Here is a 24,329-nt window from a genome sequence, read left to right as displayed (position 1 = left end):
ATCGTAGAGTACAAAAAAAAAGGAACAGATTCTAGTACGGAAATTTTTAGGTTGTTTCTTATGACAACAAAACAGCTGATAGTTCAGCTAAATAATAGGTCAGTTGTGACTCATAAATCCTCAACTCCTCAGCTGTCCAACTTCATTTTAACTATTCAATCTGTGGAACAAATGGAACAACTGGAGAGATACCTTTCTGACTTGCACAGTATTTACAAGACCAGAGTAGAATCAATTTGCTATTGTAGAGGTACACAAGAAACCCTGAGAATTAGATAACTTTAAAAGCTAATTTACTTTGGTTCTAGGCTAATTACATTTCCTAAAGTCAGTTTTACTGATTGGCTAAGAATCCAAGCTATCAAAGGCCCAGGCACTTAGAGACATAACTACATAACCTGTCAAAAAAAAAAAAGTGCCCTGAATATAAGAGAGTATTTGTAATTCACAGAGGGAATCTCGTGAAATATACAAATTGAGTTGGTCTCGTTTATTCTTTACAATTGGGCAATTATATTATATTACAGAGACTACCTATCTCTCAGAATTTTCACTGCTAAGACCTTACTTAGAAAGCTAGAATCCACGTTTATCCTGTCATTCAAGGAAGGTCACAAGAGAATCAGGAATGTTTTGCAGGTTTTCTGAGTAACCTTAGCCAAGTATCTGTTCGGCTTCTCCTCTGGATTAAAGCCATCACACTAATTTTTCTTCAGTTTTTCAAAGAGTTTGGATTCACAGCACTCAGTGGTACACACCTGTAATACCAGCTACTGGGGAGGCAGGAGGATCACAATTTCAAGGCCAACCTCAGCATCTTAGTAAGACCTTGTCTCAAAATAAAAAAGGGCTGGGGATATTTCTTAATGGAAAAGACCCCAGATTAAATTTCCAGTACAACAACAACAAAAAAGAGGGCTCTATTGGGGCCTAGAAGGTGAGTTTATACTTAATGTGTGAAAATAAATATATGGGTTATAAACTTAAGGCCTTAAAAACAAAATAATATCACCACCATAATTTCTTCCTCCCATCAGTTTTCCATCAAAACCAACAACATTTTCTGTTTCATTAAACAATTCCCTGAATTTTAAAATCCTAATCAATCCTGAGCAAAATACTCAGCTACAATGTGTCTGAATCTTTTTTCTTTTCTTTTTTAAATTCCATGTGATTTAAACTCTCATTGAAATTAGAAAGCGCGTCTTATCTTGTGTCTAGGAGAGTAAATCTGGCCAGGATGTCTTTCTTGTGCCGTGGCCAGGTTCTAAGGATAAGGGAGGAGTCCATGATGCAGCAGGTCCCCACAGGAACAAATTTCTTTTACATTCAGCCCTAGGTGGGGGTCTGGGAGTGGGACAATGGCCTCATGGCTCAGACATGCAATTGCACCTGCCCAGGAAGGCAACCGTGTTTGTCCCTCTACCAACTTTCTTGCCCTTCGTGGTTAGATCTAAATCAAATTGTGGTTTCTTGTTTCACATCCTGGAGACAGGATTTGTGAGAAGAGATGCTACTGTGATTGAGACAACAAGGGACCAAGTGAAGCGCTAAAGGAGCAATAGCATTTCCCTCCAATTACATGATCATCAGTGGGAACCCAGCATTTTGACAAAGTGTTCAAACATCAGAGAATGGAGTTGGTATCCTGTAGTTGAGAGCTGTGGTATTGGGCCTTATAGTCTGATTTCTGAAAGCCTTATAATGAGGGTGGAGTGGATATACATTCCATTCTTTGGCTGTATTTTTGTTCAACAAAGCCTGCAATTTTCAGTCACTTGAAAATGTAATTATAGATAATGTTTGCATCAGTAGCAAGAATACAATAAGCACATGGGGCATGAAAACTCCACTCAATCACATCCTCTTAGGTTACAGCGCTTGTCTCCTGCCAAGAGTAAAGGCATTTCGACAAGCCAATATTTGGCATGAAACTGTTTGTAGGTTGGACCAACCCATGCATGAATTCTACTCTAACCTTTCCTATTATTCCTTCCTCTACAATGGGTATCTACATGAGACAGATTTACAATTTGCTGAAAACCTAGGATCCTATTGAAAGTGTATGTATTTGTGCAAAAAGGCTAGAGAGAGGTTGAGAGGGTGACCACACTTGAAATGGACCAGATATCCCATGAGTTGGTGATGACTATCAATCATCTAAAATCTGCTGGTACCTTCTTTAGAGGCTCAATTATTCTACTGCTTCCTCACGGGGCCCACTTTAGAAGGGAGTAAAAATGGCTGTAATGGATACTGCAGAAAGTCACCAACTAAGAGAGTCAGTGGGGACCAAATGACACCCGAGAATAGTAAAGGGGCTTAGAGTACCCTAGAATAGTAAAGGGGCTAGAGTACCCTAGAGGGTGCCAACTGTTTACCTAAATCAGATATGAAAATGAAAAAGTTAGAAGTAAATGGGAAGTATCAGGTGTCTAATGAAATCCTCAAAAGAAAGCTGATTACAAAATATGCTGCTGCCATACATGAAGAACAGGTACCCACCCTCGCATTCAATGTTATTGGTTCCTCATGTCTACAGCAGGTGACACTCCGCCTCGGGCATAAAGAGATCCTGACACTACTTTAGTCCTTTGTCCACTGATATCTCCTACAACACTCTCACCTCCTAGACTCAGAAACTGGTCTGTGATATAAAACCAAGAAATGTCATTTACGTGAAAAAAAAATCACATAAAGCAGATTGTTGGGTTACAACTATGAACCTAGATTTCACATTCAAAATCCCTCATATCCTGCTGCCACAATATCTAGAAATAACCTGTTTATGGCCATAGACCAAAGGCAAATATTTTGGTAGTAATCTCGAAGTTTCCCTTCTCTAAAGTTATTTTCAGCTTTTAGTCACAGACTTTGTTTTTCTCTCTCAAAAAACTTGGACACAGCAGTAATTTCTGATATTGCCAAAGTCCCCCCCCTGCCTTCAGCAAACTCCCTGCCACGTGAGGCAAGAGATTCTATGTTTTGAAGGTCACATTCACAGCCTAGGGAGTTTCTTCATAGTCAATATCACACTCTGAGCCACAGAAGGTGCCAAGTATTCCGCAACCCATGAACTCTCACCCCGAGGCTTCAGGCTTCCAGACTGACCTGGTCATGTCGTATCTAAATGGATCAAGTGATCTGTAGGATTAAGAGCACATCTTTACGCCATAGAGCCGCTCTGATCTCTTAGGACTCTAAGGAGAAGGAAGGACCTGTTCATTACACACACACACACACACACACACACACACACAGAATGACTGGGATTCATGCTACAGCTGAGCACCACCTAGATGCTCCAGATCACATACACACTGTGCCTATTGTCTCATTCTATGCCACATCCTAAGGCAAAAATAATTAATTAAATTAAAAATAAAATTTAAAAACCCAAATTCCTTCTCAGGTCCTCCAGAGACTTTCCTCCTATGTTCTCCAGGCATTCTGTGGCCTGAGTACCTCATGAGGCCATTAGGCTACTCAGTCTACACTCTTCCTCCTCCATATTTATTCTATCAAGACTGTCACCTTACTGATTGGGTCTCTGCTGCAGTTAGGATTCCCATTATGACAGAAACAGCCTTCATATGGTGTGACTAATTCTCTTCCCATAAGAAAATCAGAACCTATTCCAGTGGGCACAGAGATGGGCTTTGCGGAAGGCACACATGGGGATCCTGGATGGAGGTATGCCCTTCACCTCACCCCATCCCAGAATGGAAGGTCTGACCACAAGTTCACAGCTAGAACATGAGCTGCATTTTATTTCTCAATCATCACGCAGAAAGAGGAAGGGGAGAAATTCAGTCTTTATCACGTTGTCCTGGGGACTGAGCATCTTCCGAGTTTATTGGAGAGAATATTATTTGATGGGTCTTTGTCTAAGACTTTAAAGCATGAACTTTCTGAGGGACGAGACATTAAATGCTCGGTTGTAATGAAGCTCTATTATATTTGGTCTTCCCAGGAAATGAAGGTGAATTTGTGGTCAGTTGTAAGCACTACGAAACTATAAAATATTTAGGTTGTCATTCCTTTCCCAACTTTAGTCTCACAATACTCCTTTGGGAAAAGTTAGGATATTTTATTATTTTGCTTTCTAGAGGGGCATATTGACAAGTCAACTTAGACTTGAAGAAACAGGCATGAAACAAATCACAAGCCAAGCCAGAACACGAGACATACTTGGCAAAGGGCATCTTGCCATGAAGAATGGCCCTCTACCCTGCTGCCTGGAGGGACTCTAGAGCAAAGTCAGGTCTCTAGGGATTCTACTGCCTGCAGGACAAGTACCTGACAGTCAGAACCGATCCAAGAGGAAGGCATTTATACCTAAAAATTAAATCCCACTCATGGCCAGTGAATTGCAATGTTTTTCGTATTAAAAAAAAAAAATGTCACCTAAATTCTTCCTGAGAGCAAAGTAAATTGGCAAGTGTCAATCAAGGGGGGAAAAAGTGATTTGCCTTTTAACTCTCCTCTCCAACACAGCCTTTGCATCAAGGGCCTCCAAGACACTTGGAAGTCAGTAAAAATGCATTCAAAGTGCACTTGTGATACAGACCAGGAAGAAACACCACCCATTAGCAGATGCTGGGACCAACTTTTGACATCTAAACAGAAAACAGCAGGAGGAACAAGGACTCAGGGAAGTACCAGCTTGTTATGAAAAGAAAGAAGAATCCTGAGAGGTAGCATTATGATCCAGGACAAGGACAGACTTAATAACATTAAGAAGCCACTCTGAGAGAAAGATGCCTGCAGTGCTCAACAGCAGCCAGACTTCTCAAAGGACTCATGTGTTATCTCTGAATCCTGACACAAGAAAAGATGGTTGGGTGGACAATGGACGTCATGAGGAAAGATGTTACCAGCACAGACTGGAGTGAATAATTTCAGATGGGGGCCTCCTGGTGACAATTTTGAGAATGCAAACACAGCTGCAGCATAGCCAAATATAGCTGGCCAAGACAATGACATCCATAAAGTTAATCATTCTGAAATATGCTACCCTTATGCTCAACCCGAAAACTCAACACCCCTTCTATAATGCAGGAAGTCAAAATACAGTTCTGGGCACAGCAACACGCAGCTGCTCCAGTAGGATTCAGTGCGGTGAAGACGGAGGTGTCTGGCCCCTGCTTTCCTCTCCAGGCTCCAACCCTGAGCATGAGCAAGCACTGTGGCGGGGGAGGTTGGGGGGGGGCCTTCTCCTGAAATGTAGGAAACTGTTCAGGAAAGAGCTAACAACACAGGTTTCAGAGAAGACCAGAATAAAAGCCATAAATCTGGAAAACATGAGAGGCATTAGAAAAAAGCTGTGCTATTCTGTGTCCCCACTGAATCTAAGCTGGGGTACGAAGAATCAGGAGTGAAGAGCAAAACAAATAAGCACACTAAATAAATCCACAGGAGTCCCCTAATAGGCACTTCTCTTCCTTGTGCTTTATATGGCAACTTTCTCTTCTGTAATTTCCCTAAAATTTTTCAAGGACAAAGTGCAATGTCAGATCTCAGCCCACGCTTGTTTCACTTGCCTGACACCCAGTGTCTTCCTCTGGGTTCCAAAAAGACAACTGGGTATGAAGGTCTGTGTGTGTTCCAGGTGGCTTATGACAACTCAATTCTTACTCCCTTGTAGGCTCATCGACCTCTGATCATGGTCACTTTTTTAAATGTTCACTTTCCATGCTGGACTCCCATTACAATCATCAACATTTCAAGGACTCCTTGTGACAGCATTAGGGACGGTTTGATGATATGTGTCATATAAAACAACAGCAGTAGCCAACAAGTGCAAGGGAAGGAAGTTGGTCTGGTCTGTATCAGATGTAACTGCACAAGAAGAAAGTGTCTGTTTAGGGGCTACTGGCCAGACTTTTCTGTGATGAGTCTTTCTACCCTCCTCCTACTCCAAATCTAGAAGATCTTGAGAGTAGCAACATCTCAACTGCAACTGAGAAAGAGAAGGACCCCAAGGTACCTGGATTTTGCAGCAAGGACAGACTAAGCCACAGAACCATGAAGGGTCACAACTTTTTACCCAACATGATATGGCAGGATTATCAGAGAGAACATTTTTTTTTTTTTAAAAAACCTTTAAAATAATCTGAAATTCTGGGGAATGAAATTGAAAACCCAGTCCTTTTTCTAACAGTATGAGTAATCTGCAACATACGATTGGTCAAAATGTAAAACCTTTCTGAACCTTAAATTCCTCAGTGACAATGATACATAATAAAATAATCTCCAAATACATGTTATGCTGTATAACAATTTCATAACTTTCATAACTAAAGATCATTAAATGGAAGATATCTTAAGGAAGTAAAAAATTATGTCCAATAAGATGGACTCTTGTAAAATCATATTTACATATACATACACACATTTAGGCCTACCAAGCACTGCCAGGTCAATAACAAAACATTTTGCTCCTTTAGCCCAAAAGAAGCAACTGATTCTCTTTGTGTCAGAAACATAAGGAGTAGCTCTTCTGCTACAGAGGGAGACTGAGACAAGGATATAAAACATCACCTTAAAATTTAAAGAGCCTAAGTCAAGCTATGAACTTTCTTCAGAAATAGCATGAAAATCAAACTTTTCAGCATTAAAAAAAAAAAAAGCCACAGAATTCTGGACTTGGCATATAAGTTGAAGTACTTAGGAGTGTACCATATGATCCTACAGAAATTTTTTTTTTAATTGTCCAAAAGTTTCATCAAGATGACAAATGAGCTGAGATTAATTGTCTTCTGGGTGCAAAGTCACCACCTTCCTCTGGGAAGCAGGAAGTCTTCAGTCCTACTGGAACCCTCAAGTGTCAGATAAAGCAGCTACTGGGCTAGGGGAACTTGATGCTCAGGGTCACAACAGAAAGAGCCATACACAGCATCACTGAGAAGACAAACCTCTGAAACTGCTTTAATTGTTGAGCCTTTACACATATCCCATAGTTACAACAGACATATATATCCCATATTTAAAACAGTATTGCTACAAAAGAAATCCTGGTCAATGGGTTATCCTGATGGCTCACTCTTACCCTGCTGCTGACCTAAAAGATGATTAGAAAATCTCTTTGGGCCAGGCACCATGGTACACACCTGTAATCCCAGTAGTTTGGGAGGCGGAGGCAGGAGGATCTCGAGTTCAAAGCCAGCCTCAGCAAAAGCGAGACCCTAAGCAACTCAGTGAGACCCTGTCTCTAAAGGAAATACAAAAAAAAACAAAGGGCTGGGGATATGGCTCAGTGGTTGAGTATCCCTCAGTTCAATCCCTGGTACTATCCCCACCCCACCCCCCAAAAAAAATCTCCTCGAAATAGATTTATTTGAAATCTGAATTTAAGGCCACATCAGCCTGGTAGAAAAACACAGAATAAACCAGAATGCTTCAGTCTCAAGATAACCGAAAGTTAATTTATATAAATCTTTAGGGGGAAAAAAATGGGTCTAATAATTTGTTGGTAAGTTGGTTGTGAGGCATTCATTCAAACAGAGTAATTAAAATTTAACCAAAACCTGAATTTGTACTCATAGATCACTGTGAAAGCCATATGATTACATATTTATTAGCATTACATTTTAAATTATCAGCTGATTCTACAACATCACTCTCACTATGTGAACACAATATACAATCTACAGTTCATAAAAGAGACCGTTCATAAAACTCTGAGCTGGCACCGCCAGAGTGTAAATTTCCAACGTGCTCACGCGAGGCATGTCAACCAGAGAACTGGAATTGTATTTCTATAAAAATAGTCGAAGTAATCACTTTCTGTCATGATTTAGAACAAGCAGGGAGAGTGAAGCTGTTCAAAACCTCCCTAAATGTCCCCCCTCCTTTCTTTTAGAAGCCCTTCAGGAAGAGTCTGAGGCTCACACTAAATGAAAAAGACATTCCCAGGAGGAGGAGGAGGAGGTGTCTATCCCTGCACATCTGGATTCCGAGCAGGAGGATATTGGATGGCACAATTAAACAGTGATGATGCTAAAGGGGAATAATTATTTTACAATTACCTGAGAGCATCACATTTACTGCTCTAATTAGTTTTTGTTTCCCACATAGGTTTTTCCAAGAATGCGCACAGCTCCATTTCTCCTAGGTCTAGCAAGAGCATGTTCTTAAGGAAAAAATAAAAATACATTTTCTGCACTGCTACACAAGTAGCACACCGTGTTACTTTGGAACCTCCTGGATGGTGCAGACAGGATGGCATGAGAACTTGGAGGTGCTAATGAACTGGAAATCGTTAGTGGCTTCTAAACCCTCCCATCTGCAGTTCTCTAAAAACATATATTACACAGAGAAACACCTCACCTTCTGTGATGACCTAATCCATGAATGAGAACCAAAAATGTGACCCTCCCCTGAAGAAGCAAAGCCTTCCAATAAGCAATAATCTAAACTGGAGATAATGACTTTCTAAATTTGGGTGAAGTTCAGTGATGACTTATTAATTTAGCTGCTTGAAACATGTTAAAAGTATAACATGTTCCATTTAAATGCAAATAAGGGATACTGATAGTATTGCTTAACATTTGTGAGGGTTTTTTTTTTGTTGTTTTTAATTTTCCACAATGATATCAGATTGCCATTAGGATATTGGTCACCTGAGTCTACACATATAACTCAACAATGAACACTACCTTGAATTTTTGCACAATAGCTGGGATCATACCATGTGCTGGCTGTATACATTCAAGTGCACCAGGTTATTTTGTGTGCCAAAAAGCATCACCTTTTTATTTTTTATGAGAAGTGAAATAGTGTTTAAGAAACAAGGGGGTAAAGAAGAATGAAAAGTTTGGGGATTTATGCAAAAAAAAAAAAAAAAGCAAACAACTTCAGAGGCCAAATATAGTGTTATTATAGCTGTTGGGGGAGAAGAAAAATACTGAAGTAGACAACATTCTAAACAATTCTATGAAATCTTAATTACTAGGTTCATATCTGAAAATCCCATCTCCTTTTTATCTTGTCTTTCAAGGTTTTTGGTTCCCCAGTTCATTGCATCTCATCAACAGATGCCAAAGTAATCCCAATCCAGCACATTACAATTAAATAGCAAGACTTCACAATTAAAATTATACCTCTGCCCAGATCAAAGATAACATTCACATTCTAAAAAGCCAATGTGGGATGAATTTTTGGTCTCAGAAAGCAACTGATACTAAAATATGCACTGTTAACTGAGAAATCCCACCCGAAAAAGTATTTTTAAAAATCCCCTTGAAGAACCATATGTACAGCTCTTCTTTTAGAGTTTTCTCATTTTAATTTCCTTTCATGACCATCATGGAATCAGGCAATAAATGTCAGTTATCTCAGGATTTTATTATTTGTAACTGCATTTTCCATATAAACTTTAAATGCCATACGGGGTGGGGGGAAGAAGACCCCACTGCTGTCAATCTTCGTCTTGCTAGTAAACCAAAAAAAATAAAATTGTGTAATTAAAATATATTCTCATTAGTTAATGAACATATGGAATAAATAAATTTGAATTGAATAAGAATATGACACTTCACATGTCAACCTGAACAGGTGATATATGCTTATTTCTTACAATGCTCAAGCATACTCATGTGGTACAATTTTGGTCTTCTGATTAAAAAATCTGACATACTTTTTAATTACAGTTCTTTCCTCCCTCTCCATCAGCATATGGACATACATTCACCACACCTCACCACACACACCCACACACACCCACACACACGGGAAAAAACAACCCCACAGCTTTGCCATTTACTGCCTATGGTAGTAAGTGCAAGTTCTTTAAACATCATCTGTAAAATGGGGATAATATTTAACCTTTATATCTACCATGAAGATCACAGACAATGCAAATAAAGCACTCTGGCACAAATTAGGTATTCAACTAACAGCTCACGTGTTCTCATTTTGGTGGGTCTGGTCACATTGCCCCTTAATCTATAAAATGAGTGCTGATGAGATAGTTTCTAAAGTTCTTTTCAATTTTAACGATGATTTCCTTAGGACTACCTTTCAGTTTAATTATATGCTGATAAATATTTTGCCAGTTACCCTAACTTGGGAAGACTTACAACCAAAAAGCCAATTCACCAAGTAGATGAATTTACAATCAGCTTGGTTTTTCTCAGTTTCAAAAGGATACTTACTGAACGTGAAAAAAAATTAACAATTTCATTTTCTCATATCTTCAGTATTTAATACTTATGAAGCTGCATTAATTTTTCATCTGTAATTTCTCATTATATGGACCTTATTTCTCAGTTGTTTAAAAATTCAAAAGCACTCAAAATCTAGATGTATATATAATCACTAAAAAGTTGAAACAAAGGAGGGAATACTACCCCTACTCCTAATTCAAAACTAACTGCCCCAGTTTGAAACAATTTTTTAAAAAATCAGTACCATTTTCATGATGGTTTGTTGTAAACAGTATTTTATAATAACAGAAAGAACAAAAACAATAGTCAAGATTATTTAACGTGTTCATTTCCATTTACGCTTTAAATGCTGAATGTCTAAAACCCCAAATTTTAAAGCACATGCAATTCTATGCCACTACAGAGCCTTAAATGATGTGGGCTCTTTAAACCCTGAATGGCTCGTGGGGCCATCAAGCATAATAATTCATCTCAAAAGCTATTTGTTCATCTGCCTTGAGGACTCAAACATATTACATCTTGCAAACTTATCTAATATATTCTTGTGGGAAAAATGTCACTGAAAATATGTTCTCCTGCTTTCGAAAATCAACCCCGAAAAGCCCCCATGCTTTATTTAAGTTTCTTTTAGGAACAGGCCAATATCTAGCAGACTGCAATTTAGTCCAAGCAGCAATATACCATATATGACAACCAGTTCCCAAAACAATAAATCCACACAGCTATCTTCTCAACTGTATGAGTATGGCAATAAAATACACTGCCTAGGTGGGTTTCATGCATTTCCAAATCATATTCCCACCCACACACCTCTATCCCCAAATACAGCATTCAATATGAGTTAATTACAAGCTATTTTGAAAAACATGCTACAGTGTTCTCAGGGCCATAGGAGACACACAATAGTTATCTTGGAAACAAATAATAAAGCTATCATTTACAAATTTTTTTTTAGTTCAATTAAGCAATAGTTGACAAACACTGAAAACAATCTGGTTCCATTCCAAAGGCTATCATTTGGAAATAACGAACATTTGGAAGAGAAATGGAGTAGAAATCATATTAGGATTTGTATAGGAAAGTCCTCCATGACTAAGATACAAAGTCTCTATTCAGACTAAGGAGTTAGAACAAGCCATATTCATCTACCAAATGAAAAGGACAAATTAAATTTTCATAATTCATAATTTAATTGACAAGAGACTACATCTTTCAGAGGCCATTAATACTTTAAATTCACAGAGCATTCATTAGCTAGATATATGATGGTCACTTAAGTAGCAGGTGACTATAAATTCAAAATCATAATCAATCTAATTCCTTGGTTGCAGTCTACTCTAACACAGGAAACACATAAAACTTCCAAACTAGCTCACCTGCAAGCATGCATTAAATGCAGAAGACAGAGATCTCTTACATCATGGAAATGTTACTAATCAGGATTAATATCTCACAGAAAAAGCACCAAAAGGAAATTAAATGTTTTATGTTTTCCGATTATCTCAGTTGAGACCACCTATTTCAGCAAGTTTAATAGTCTTCATATTGACAGAAAGGACAATTCACATTTAATGAATTCTATCATCCTTCCCACTTTTTTTTAATTTTAGGAAGGACTTAAATAATTGGCTACTGAAGAGTTGCCTAAGAATTTCAACTCATAACACCTGACATACTAGAAAAAAGCATCTAGCATCACAGGGAAAAGTTAGTTGCCAGGAAAATGGATCATAAAACTCGGAATGGCCGGAACATTCCGAAGAAGACCATAAGGTGCCAGAAAGTGTGCGGATATTAAGTCTTAACAGTGGGAGAATTGGAAACGTTTTGTACATACTCCTACTCGACAGCAGTACTTTTCTTCACTAAATATCTTTTAGCCTACATCCACTATCAAATTTCTCACTCCTTAAGAGGGAATTTTATATACTCCAGACCTTTCTGACTCAATCTAGCAGTTCTTTTCCTATTTCTTTCGATTTTCTTTACATAACATGCCTGAAATACAAGTAGATCCTATTGACTTGACATCCCTGAGCTCATCAGAGAAACTTCCCTATCAAGACTAACAAGACTGATAAAAATTAGACATAGTTTCCTTTCCTCCCGGAATCCCAGCTCTCCAGTTCTTCCAATAACCGCTCTACCCTAGTTTGACGACATGTAAAACAACCAGAATCACATTATTAAATTACAGACTGCATATCAGACAAACCATCATGATTACGTAAAAATTGCCTATAATTTCTACAATAGAGTACACCTGGCTACTTTAATGCTTTATAATTATCAAACCCCCCCCCATTTTTTTTTTCTTCTGTGTTCCTCTTCTTTTCTCCCACCTTAGGAAAGGAATTTTTGCAAATGGAAAGTCTGATGGATGGATAATTTGGTAAGGAGGGATCTTTAAACGGGCCGCAAGCGCTCCATCAGCTCCACAGCTCAAATGACACGAGCATGCACACCAGCACGCGCCCACCCCGCCCGGACCCCGTGCTCCGCTGGCCGGTCCGCGGGACGCCGCGCCGCGCCCCGCCCAGCTTTCGCTCAGGCCGCTCGGACCCCCAGACACCCGCGCCCCTCTCGCCCTGCTCACCCCTCCGGGTCCCCGCGTCCGGATCGCCAGTGCCCAGTGGCTGGGCGTAACACGTCCGGACGCGCTCCCTGCTGCCAGCGCCCAGCGCCGGCCTCGGAAAGCCCAGGGGGCGGCCGATTCCCGAGCGGCCACCACGCGCCCGGCAGCTGCGAGCGCCGCCCGTCCCCCCGCGCCCGCGGGGCCCGCCAGCTGAGCCGACGACGCCCGCTCGGGCGCGCGGACACTCGGCCCTGCGGGCCGCCGGCCACACTCACATTCTGTCCGGGACGAGCAGGCGGCCCTCGACCATCATGTCCGGGAGGAAATCCAGCTTGAAGGCAGAAGTCATGTTCTCGGGCGCTGGCGGCGGTGGCGGGGGGCGGCTCTGCGCGCGTCCGAGCGGCCGCGGGCGGCGCGAGACGAGCAGGGACAGGTGCGCGCGGCCTCCCCCGGCGGCCGCCGAGCCCGCACTTGTCACATTCTCTCCCTGGCGCTCTCCGCCAATCCCCTCCGAAATCCAGTGCCGAGGCGGCCGGCTGCCGAGCGCCAGGTGCGGCGGGCGGGGCGGAGCTCCCCGGGCGCCCGCCGCGCCGCCGCTTAACCCCTGCGGGCCCGCCCCGCCCCAGGAGCGACCCAGGCGGGTGGCCGCTGCCCGGGCGCAGCCGGCGCGCTTTCAGCGTTGCCACGCTTGCTTGGGGTCCCCACGCAAACCGAAATGCAAACTCGTGCACCGATCTGGCCCTGCCCTGCTGCACTGAATTCCCCATTGCCCTGGCACGAGGCCGCAGTGGCCACTTGTAGGAGAGGTTTAGTGCTGGTGCTAAGTGCCAAAGCCTGATTCCCTTCCAGCCCAGAACCATGCTCCCAAACCGAATCCACAGGAGACAGAATCACCAAGAGGGTTTGTTTCAGTGCATGCTTGCCAGTGTATGAACTGACAACAATCCCTGAAATCGTATTTAGGCAAAGTATCAGATAAATACGGCCCAAGTTACATTTAAGGACTTAACTCAGTGCTTTAAGGTGACAGATCAGTCTTTGCACAAGTGTACTTACTGTCTCTTGTATCAACTTGAAAACACTAAAATATGGACTAGAAATAACAGTAATAAATCACACTTTAAAAATATTGATAAATCACCAAACTACCGATTCCTAATATTTAACACAATGATTGAAAACAAAACAAAAATAATAATAACTTCATGTGTTTGGTCTATAATGTAATGGCCACATTTAAGCTTGTGACTGATTTCCTAATAGGAATCAAGGAAAGTGGCAAGACTTTCAGAGAAGCAGGCGAGTTAAATTTTTCCAAGTTATTTGTGAAAGAATTTGAAAGATTAGTTTACAAGGTGACATTCTAATTTAGCACTCTCTTTGTTGTGTTGTTTATTAAACCAAACTTTTCAGTGCAGTGCCAACTATGTAAAATTACATGGCATATTTCACATTCTAAATCAACATCATAAATGGCATACCAAAAGTTTATAGTTTGCCTCTTAGGGTAATCATCACTTTTCATTTTGTTTTGTAATGACAGGGTTTAAATTTTGAGGGTAATGTATATGTACATTTATTTAAGTGTGTACACACATATGCTTGCAATATACACATACATACACATATACACATATACCCATACACACACACATAGTTTTATTTGAAAATCTGATTTCTACTCCATGTTGTTTTTATTCTAAAGAAAATCAGAATGTGGTGCTCAGGAACTGGGCTTCTCACAAATCAAGTCTTAGCTAACCCTCTGGCTACCGTGACCCAGCTAAGTCACAAGTAGTTAATTGTATCAAACACTATAAGGAGAAAAGTTTGTTTTCATTTTTTCTCACCACTTTCTTATGTGATGAGATTTATCTTTAGAGACTATGAAAGAAAATAGATATTTACACATCAACTTTAAATCCACAATTTTAAATCCAGGTTTGGTGCATTGAGCAATATGGAGTAACAACCCTATAATATTCAGTTAACTCCACTCATACTTAATTGACTTGATTTCCTTCTCCAGCTGAATTATATATCAGACTTTTGACCTAATTGGAAGGTAGTTGAAATGTAGAGCTAGACTTACCATTTTCTAATATGGCCTTTCCTGAGGATACAGGTGTAAGTTTGTATACAGTTGAGAAACAGTTGCAATAAAATGAATTCTTATATCCAAAAATACCCAAACTTTCCTGAATCCTAAGCTACATTTACTCCCCACTTCAGCTATTGCCAGTACCTTTGAAATTCTACAATTCTTGTTGGTCTTTTAATTATCTAAATAATTGATTAGATAAATGAAGACTAACCTTGACAGTTTTTAGTTTTCCGTGTTATTATATAAATCCCTTATGTATATAAACAGACTATATAACCAATTTAGGAGACAACAGAACATGCCTCCAAACAAGCAAAACAACTCTGTTAATCAAAAAGAGAAATATCTTCATGTCAACGATGGGATGAAGTTTCATACATATCTACATTCTATAAGGTAGAAAATGCTTCATTAACATGTACACTTCTAAAATATTTATTTTCTTTTTAATTGCATGTGAATTAGTTAGAAAAAGCTGTAGGGAGGCCCTCTTCCTGACTTAAGCCTTCTCAGTAGTTTGTTAAATTCTAGCCTCAAATCCCTTGAGGCAATAGTGGATTCAAAGCAGCTTTTAATCATACTATAAGGAGGGTGAAGTAGTATGTAAGTAGGTCATAGAGAGAGAATTACAAGTGCATAGGTTATTGCCTTATTTAACAACTACAGTGCAATATAGTTTCCAAAGCACATTTGCTTTCACCATTTAAAGTTAGAAGCAAAACCAGGGTCAAATATAAAAGAAAACTCAGGCTACATGAGATGTAGTGTGGTGAACCAAGGACAGCTTATGGAGTGTGGCTGAGTTTAAATAAACACTTGGGCTGCCAAATACATAAATAATGTAGTGATTGCATAGGCGCTTGATGTAGGTGCCAGAAAGAAACAAAATGCTCACACACACTGCCCCCCCATCCCATTGGTCATTCACCAAAGCCTTCAATGTGTGGCTTTCATTTCTAATATCCAAGTTTCTATGATCACAGCACTAGATGTTTTAAAAAATAAGAAATTCAAAGCTCTTGTGCTTAAAATGAAAACAAAAAACACTCAAACGTCACCTGATGAAAAGCTTAAATTTCTCATTTCACTCCTTTGGTAGAAGGGGGGAAAAATCTAAAAAAAATTCAGTAGGGCCCCTTTTAAAATTTTCATGCAGAAATGAGCCATCAGGTATCATGTTTGGGCAGTTGGAGTTATATGGCACATAGCTCCTCGGGGCCTCAGTGGAACACTGGGGTTCAATGAAGCTGTTTTATAGCCGAGGATCTTATCGACATCAGTGAAAGGCAACCGGAGGCCATCAGAGAGCCCCTCTTGTGGACATGAACCCATTGGTGACACCACCATGTGCACATCACTAGGGACCAGGAACAATGAAGTCTCCCCATAGTGTTAGCTCCATTGTAGAAAAACCTTAAGCTCTTCTCTAGACCCATCCCCCTACCTCTCCCTAATTGTCTCTTTTTTTTTTTTTTTAATCAACTTGCTATTCATTTCCCAAACAAAAGGCAATTCAAGAATTGGAAGCACTTCAAGGGAAAGTTTCTGAATGACCTCATTTTATACGAGGCCTTCCAAGGCAAGCCAGTACTCTGTGCTGCTTCAACTCCCCACTTCCCTCCTCGGCCCTCATCTCATACTGAGTTTTGTCCAATGTCCATTGTTTGAGCACTGAATTATCACTAGCATTAAAAAAAACAACACTCGGGAGCAACAGAGTGCTAATAAATGCATTTGTACAATGAGTACACATGGCCTGAATTGGAAGAATCCTTTTCCTGCCACCGCGATCAGCCAACTAGAATACAGTCCACCAATTGTAGATCTTTCAACATGTTTACAGTTTATACTCCAGAGACTGGTGGCTAATATATGCTGATTAAAGTTTATAATGAAACAAGTTCATTTTCTTCTGCAGATGACCCTATATATGACAAATTTCTATTTTTCAAAATAATTCCTGTACATAACTTTCCCCATAGCAGTCTTTTTAAAAATGAGTAACTATCAGCAGTGCAACCACAGAACAAAGATGCACTAGCAGCTGTTCAGTTAGTTGAAAAAAGCCACATCAAGTAAAGGATTTCTTTCCGCCCCTCACTCCTGGCTACTTATTGCAAACCAGAATCCCAAACATCTTTCCCCATCACACTTTTGAATTCAAATTTTATTAACATTGCTGTTTCAGTTTTTTTTTTTTTTAAAAAAAGAAACAAAAACAAAACAGAAAAACAAGCCCAGTGTGCTGAGAATCATTTGGAACAAGAAATACAGGCCCTATAATGGGATTTCCCATCATTTCCAGGCAATAAATTTGAAATCCACATGAATTTTAACTACCTGAGAGAGTATCTGGCTTTGTAGCCATGTGTTTGTTCTTGGCTGACTCCAATTTCATTAGCAACTTACAAAAATAAATAATGGTTTGGTTTAATTTTTTACATATGCTTTATGTAAAAGAAAAAAAGCATTAAGTGATACATTGTAAATTGTTATTCTAGTTCCTCCAGAAAGATATCACCTAAAAACAAATATTAATATCACCAATCATAAGCTTAAAATCAATACTGGTCCCCCCCGCCCATTTTGAGTTTTTTGATCACATTCTTACAACTGGATGAGTAAAATTAAATGCCTGTACAGATAAAATAGTTATTAAACTACCATTTTACGTTTTAAGGGAATATTAAGCAGTTGCTGTCCTTTGAGAGCAGCTTTTACTAGTTTGCAATCTTGTGTTTTTCTGAAATCTGTTTTTAATAGAGCCCAAAGACTGCGTGGTGAATTCATCTTCCTCCTGAGGAGGCACTCTAACCAGAGACAGTTCTTTGCATACGTACCTTGTTGGCACTGGAAAATGAGCTCCCCGACTAGAGCTCTCAGGAGCTTCCAATCCAAGGGGAGGAAATGTTAATACTCTGGATCTCTCAGACCCACAGCCCGGCCACCTCACCACTTCTCTCCCCAACCTACCCTTTCCTTTTCCCCCTCTCTCCATCACACCACTTGTCTTGCTTTCTCTTCCTTTCTCCTTTCCCCCCTTCTCTTTCAAATGGGAGCCAGACAACATCTGAAGCTTTCCTCTGGAGCTGTGGGTCTGAGGAGGTGGGTGACTACCAAAGGGAAGAGAGGAGCCTTAGGTTGCTTATCTGCAGAGAGAGAGAGAGCAAGTTGCATTCGCCTTGACCAAGGCTGATTCTGAACTGGGAACAGCTGTCTTGCAGTGGGCGGTGGGATTCCTTTCCAGACATGACCAGGGAGGGGTGGGGTGGGGGAAGATGGAGTAAATAGAATGGGGAAAATTGGGAAGAAGTCTGGGGAAAGGGTGGGGACTTGAAAAAGACTTCTCTGTCTAGCACAGTGATTTGCACATGGAAGGCACTCAGGGGGAAAAAAAATTTTTTTTTTTGAAGGAATGTCCAGTGCCCTCTTGAAGATGCCGAGATTTGTCAAACTAAACCAGGTGCCCTTATCTGGTGCCAGCCTGGCTGGAGGAACAAAATTCATACTTATCAGAATGAGGTTTCTAATTCCCTCACAATCTGCCCTTCAACACCCCCGCCCCCACCAAATGTTTTCCTCTGTCAGCCAGACGTTCTTATCTTACCGTCACGTGTTATTAAATTTTAAAAAAGGAGAAATTACTGCTTGACAAAATACAACAGCTGAGGAGCAACAGCTGGGAGGACACAGTTGTGGTGGTACATTGGAGCCCAGAGAACACAGCAACAGGTGGGAGAGAAAGAAAAAGAGTTGGATGTGGTAAGCTTTTTTTTTTTTTTGGTGGGGTGAGACAGATCTGGGCAAGAAGCAAAATCTCAACTTAAGAGGGAATCAGCCTCCATTTGCTTGCATCTCCCCCATTTGCTCTGAACAAATACATCTTGAAGTAGAGTGAGGATTAAAACAGCAAAAGCTTGGGTGTCTGTAAAAGCTAGCACATGAATCACTTGACTCACAATGATAAATGATCCCCAGCAAAGAGCTTCTGGCTACTAAGATCAGAAGATATCTGATCTGTTGCATGCAGATCAGACTCTTTAGGACAAATGCTACTTTCAGACTGAGTGAAAAGATTATGAGATTTAAGAACCAAACCTGTTGGATTCGGCATTTTATTCTGTCAGAGAGTTTGATGGACACTAGGGACAAGTCATTTAATTTTCTGATTCATCAGTTCGACCTTTGTCTTATGCGTGGCCATTGCTTCCTACGAGGGATGAATGGCTGACAAATCAAAGCCTACCATGATCCTCAGATAAGAAGTACAATGTGTTAGCCTAATTATTACTACAGCAATTATATAACCAAGCTATTAAAGTGACATGTAGGTTGAAATACATCAAGGTTTTGAGCACAGGAAATTTATTTTTTCCGTATAATATGGTTCAAATCTTGAACCATTTTTAGCCTATGAAAGAGGTTTTTGAAAATCCCAAATGACCTTTTATTTAAATTTGCTTTTGATGCTAATTCCCAGTAAGTCCATTAGGGGGGAATTTTTTTTTTCTTTCTCTTAAAAGAACTTCCCAAAAAATCTTCAGGAAAAATTAGTAGAGCTATCTCCCCAAGAAGACTGGGATGTACTATATCTTATCTCTATGGTTGAATGTGACTTAATTTTTAGTTTCTCAATTCTCTATTAATGTTAATAGTTACCTCTGCTCTATGTCATAGGAATAATGTAAGGTTAGAGAAGAGATGTGAATGACCTTGGGAAATCGGAAAGAAAGGTAACTAAGCTTAGGATTCAATTTTACTTTATTTTAAAAACAAAGATCAATTCATGGACTGGGGTTATGACTCAGTGGTAGAGCACTTGCCTAGCACATGTGAGGCACTGAATTCAATCCTTAGCGCTACATCTTTATATACATATTTATCTGCATATAATTCTAAATAATTTGTTTCTTGGTTACCTTTGCAGTATGACATATTTGCCCACATATACATAAAAATTCACATTTTAATTTCATGATGCTCTAAAATTCTCTATTACTCCTTTGCATATCGGTTCCCATTCTACAGATTAAAGCCCAAGAGGAATGAGGCACAGAATGCTTTAATTCAAAGACCTTGTGAACTCCAAGGTAAACAAGGGTACGGAGGGGGTGTTTTAGAACTCAGAAGCAAAAATTGCTGCTTTCAAAAATTGTTTTCCTTATTCCCTTAATTCCTTCTTCTTTCTCATCATTCTCCACTTCTTTAGTCCTACCTCCTACACTCTTCCTAAAACTGGCCCTGGAAGGTAGACAAGGTTAAAGGGACTAAAATTCAGGAAGAGCTAAGTGGCTGAAATCATAAATCATGAACAGGATTTTGACCTCAGATCCTAGATGAGGAGTCCTTGCTGAATAGTACAACTATCTCATTGGTAAAAAAATCTAGGAGGTATATCCCATCAATCTCTACAGTAGAACTGCTGCCCCAGTGGAAGTCTTGGCAAATGTCAAATTGTTATGCTTCCCATTGGCCAGGGCAGGAATATGGCTGAGCCCTGAGTTATAGTCCCTTACACTATGAGCTGTATCTATGGGTCCATGACTTCATCTGTCCTGGTCTTAGTGTTTCACCTTTAAGTTGAGAAGTCACAACTACCACTAACTCTTGAATAGCTGTGAGAATCATATTACCCGAGACAAAGTAACCAGTTAGTGGAATGTCAGGCACAAAGCACATTGTTAATAACTTTCAATTCTAGTTCTTACTTCTATCATAACACCCCATACCCCAATCTTTGCTGGAACCTAGAACTGGCAATTGAGAAGGCAGAGGGAAAGCAAGAAGCAAGCCCTCATCCTGTGGTTCTTGTAGCACTAAGGTTTTCACTGATCCAAGGCCCACAGGCCAACCCAAAAGTGACAGTTTGGGGAGAGCAGGCCCAGAGCATTCTGGGGCTTGGAATGAGGTCTCCATTGCTTTTTCTCAAGTCAGTTTTCAGAAAGAAGGTCAACACGAATCCCAACCACTACTTCAAGGAAGTCCATAGCATTCTTGCTCACTCAGAGAGGATTCCTAAAGCATCTTTAAATGAGCAGGTAAGCCAAATCACAGAGCCCGAAAGACAGCTGGTGTCCCAGACCAACACATTCAAAAAGCTAGGTGTGATAAACAGGATGTGTGGTCCTTGTTATGACCAGGGTGGACAGCTTTCCCAGGGAACAAAAAGCACAGACTGACTTCTGCATATATGGACCATCATGTCCTTGCTAGAGACTTCACACACCTGCTAGAGGCCAGCCGCTGCTCTGCCTTAAGTTTCAACAGAGTTTCTACTAATTGCAGCTGTGAGTTTACTCAAGACAGGGATGAAAAAAGCTAGGAGTTATCAGAGGTGTATTAGCATTATACAAGCTCTTCTTTGCCATGACAGCAAATTTTGTTGAATTGAATAATTCTGCAGGAAAAATCCTAGTTTTTATTTCTTTTTGCAGAGGGCATGCTGGCCCCGCTGCTTCATGAACTCCCGTGAGTCATCAGGGTCCTGTGTAGCCAATCACGGGCAGGTCAACCTGCAGTGGGCTCAAGTAGCAGGAGCTCAAGCTGCCCTCGTAATATGTATCAATTTGAGCTGGTGTCATCCTCTCTTCCTGGATGCCATTTCCTGTTGGAGTTGATATACAAGAAAATGTGCCAGAATTGGTCACACAGAACAACAACAAAAAAGCTATGAGGAAGATATGCACACCTGTACCTGATCATTTCTAGTGACTTTCCAAGAGGCAGAAGGAACTAGGTGCACCTCATCCCAAATCATGTTGACCAGCATCATCTTTGGGTTGAGTGGTGTGGAGGTTCAAAACTCACGCGTGCGCACACACACACACACACACACACACACTTGCGCATCTGAGCCCCATCTCTGTAGTTTGGCACCATGTGATCTGAAACATGTTCCAGCTCATTTCTATTCACTGCAACAGGACACCTCACATGTGCCTCCCTTTCTCTGACACCCTCTTCTCAATGTCAGCTAAATAAAATGCCATGAATTTTAATCCACTCCAAACCACTGTTTCCTTTTTCCTACAGAATAAAAGTCACTGTTAGTTCAGAAAAACTCCCAAATCCAATAACAATTAGAGAAGCAATCCATAGTTTTATGAAATAAGAACACCCCATCCCCCAACAAATCCCCGAGGAATTACCAAAATGTAGAAAGAAATTCAGTGAAGGCTGATAAAGATGATTCGAGAAAGGATTATTGCCACTGTATGGACTTGCACTTGTTTAAAGAAGTATGGATAAATGCTCCGGAGCAGATGGCACTAAATCAACTGCATTCTTTAATAACTTTTACACAAATCTCTTTATGAAAAACTAAGTTGGATATTTCCAATTTCCTCACAACTGCAATTACACAAAATCAAGTTGTTTTTCATTTACAAATCCTGACACCTTAAATGCTGAGCCATGCTTCCCAATAGCACATTTTCCTTTTGCATTTTCCCTTTCTTTTCATCATCCTGGGTGTTTCCAGGGCTGTGAGCAATGAACTTTCCATCAGGCACATTTTCACCTAATTAACCCCCCTGATTACAATAATTAGTATTGATTCACTCTTTGAATGACTTTGTAGGTATTCAAGCACAATCTGTACTTGCTAAAGTTCTAGATATGAATATTAATCAAGCACTCACCTCTGGTTTTTTTCAGACCCCAAAGGATATTTTGCAATTGTATTTACCCATATTTTAAAAAATAAAAACGGTGATGCTTCATTTTAACAAATAAAAGCATTTAAAAGCACGTAGGTTATAGATCTCAGTATGTGGTCCGCTATACACAGCTTGTGAATATTCCCAAGGCTCATGTGTAAAGGGGCTTAGAGTGTAATCATTACTTTCTATTGAAAGAAACCATTTTCCCAGTTTGAATCTTATACTACTCCTTTTCTGCAGGTTTAGGCTTAGAATTAAATTTTATTTCTACATTTGTTTAGGTCACTATCCAGGGGAATTGAGGCCAGTAGCAGGATACAGATTACGTTATTTTACTACTGTTATAAAAATAGATGCAGGCAAGTTTGCCTGTTCCTGGCAATCTCATACCTTCCCCATCAGGTTAAAGAAAAAGACATCTATGTGTTGGATGCTGGAACGCAGGGTGTCTCCAAATTCTGGAGGCTGGTGATGAATCAAGCAACTAGAGAGCAACAGAGTGGGAAGAGATTGCCCTTGTTTCTCAACCTCACTATGACCACTCAGGAATTAAAGTGAAGAGATCAGAGTTAAATAACTGATAATTTAGTTTTTAAAAAAATCCAACATGGAGATTTTCAAGTTATTTCTTTATTTAAATGAGCTCCGGACAAGAAGCTAGGGAGCACTATTTTCTTCTAAACCACACACACACACACACACACACACACACACAACCTTTGTTTTAGGTTAAAAACCTGACTGTGCTGGTAACAGTTGGCATCTTTCAGATATGAAGCTTCATGTATTACCTTTTATGAGCTCATCCCCAAAACAATTCTTGGTATACCTGAGGGAAGGACCAGTTCGGATCCCATTGGAAGCAAGAGAACATCAGTATGCTTTAAAAATGCATTCTATTCCCAATGAATATCTTTAAAATATTATCACACTCCATATATATATATATATATATATATATATATATATATATGCCTAGGCTTGGAGAATATTATCAACAGAAAATCTCTATGTGAGATGAGATGGCAATTCTATTTAGTTGGCAATATTTACTTAAATAATTCTGCATTCAATAGTTCATAACATTTCAAACTTAAGTTTTTAAAAAATTGAAATCCATATGCCCAACTCTAAAAAAAATAGCTAGTTTTTCATAAATGTGTTTTTATAAGTAGTACACCTTGTTCCTCATTTAGTGGGAACATCACTAATTTGAACCAAAATATAGCAGGAAATATTTGTAACTAAATTTTTTTAAACTTTGCCCTTTAAAACAATTTCCCCTCTGTTTCTTTCTTTGAAAATTAGGTCCTTAATCTTTCTCTAGGAATGTAGTAATGTATTTTGATATGTTGCTCTGCCACAACAGGTAATTAAACAAAATACTAAAACATTAGATAAATATATATTCTTCATGTAAATCAGTTATCATTTACTATTCTAGGGTCAATTCTTTTATCACTAATGTGAAAATAAAGATGATTTCAATATTTGAGAAGTTTGAAACAAAATTTTCCCTGTTCTCTGTCTACAGTGTCACTGTTTTACCTTAGAAATCAATGCTTATCTTATAAAATGAAAGATATTTGAAGACATGAGAAATGTTTGCGCTGCATAGAAATGCATTTTATGAGGACATAAGCATAAATCAAAAATCAATATATTACACAGAGACCTTTAACTTAACAACTTAATAGGCTATACAATAATAGTTTGTGACCAAAATTTAAAGGGTAAAAGTTCTCAGTTGTCCTTGACTTTCTAAATGGTTTATCTACATGGATGCCAAAAGGGAAGGTAGGGATGAGAAATTATAATTT

At 39.7% G+C, this 24,329-nt stretch overlaps 1 protein-coding gene across 13 annotated transcripts in view; it reads right to left on the bottom strand.

Moving 5' to 3' along the window:
• The window catches only part of Celf2 (CUGBP Elav-like family member 2), a 496,258-nt gene that overhangs the window by 280,011 nt on the left and 191,918 nt on the right, over window positions 1-24,329 (bottom strand). The window contains exon 1 of one of the 13 annotated variants that reach the window (XM_071599798.1): window positions 13,020-13,317. The exons of 6 other annotated variants lie outside the window; for them this stretch is intronic. In XM_071599798.1, coding sequence (XP_071455899.1) covers window positions 13,020-13,093 — 74 coding nt within the window. In that variant the 5' untranslated portion in view covers window positions 13,094-13,317. Of the gene's footprint in view, window positions 1-13,019; window positions 13,318-24,329 lie in introns of those variants that run through there. 6 more of the 13 variants (XM_027944875.2, XM_071599799.1, XM_027944865.2 and 3 more) reach the window with 6 other exon arrangements.

This window comes from Marmota flaviventris, chromosome 12, assembly GCF_047511675.1.
Source record: "Marmota flaviventris isolate mMarFla1 chromosome 12, mMarFla1.hap1, whole genome shotgun sequence".
NCBI classification, from domain to species: domain Eukaryota; kingdom Metazoa; phylum Chordata; class Mammalia; order Rodentia; family Sciuridae; genus Marmota; species Marmota flaviventris.
The sequence above is the reverse complement of the archived record's forward strand: the minus strand, read 5'-3'. Positions and strand labels throughout refer to the sequence as shown.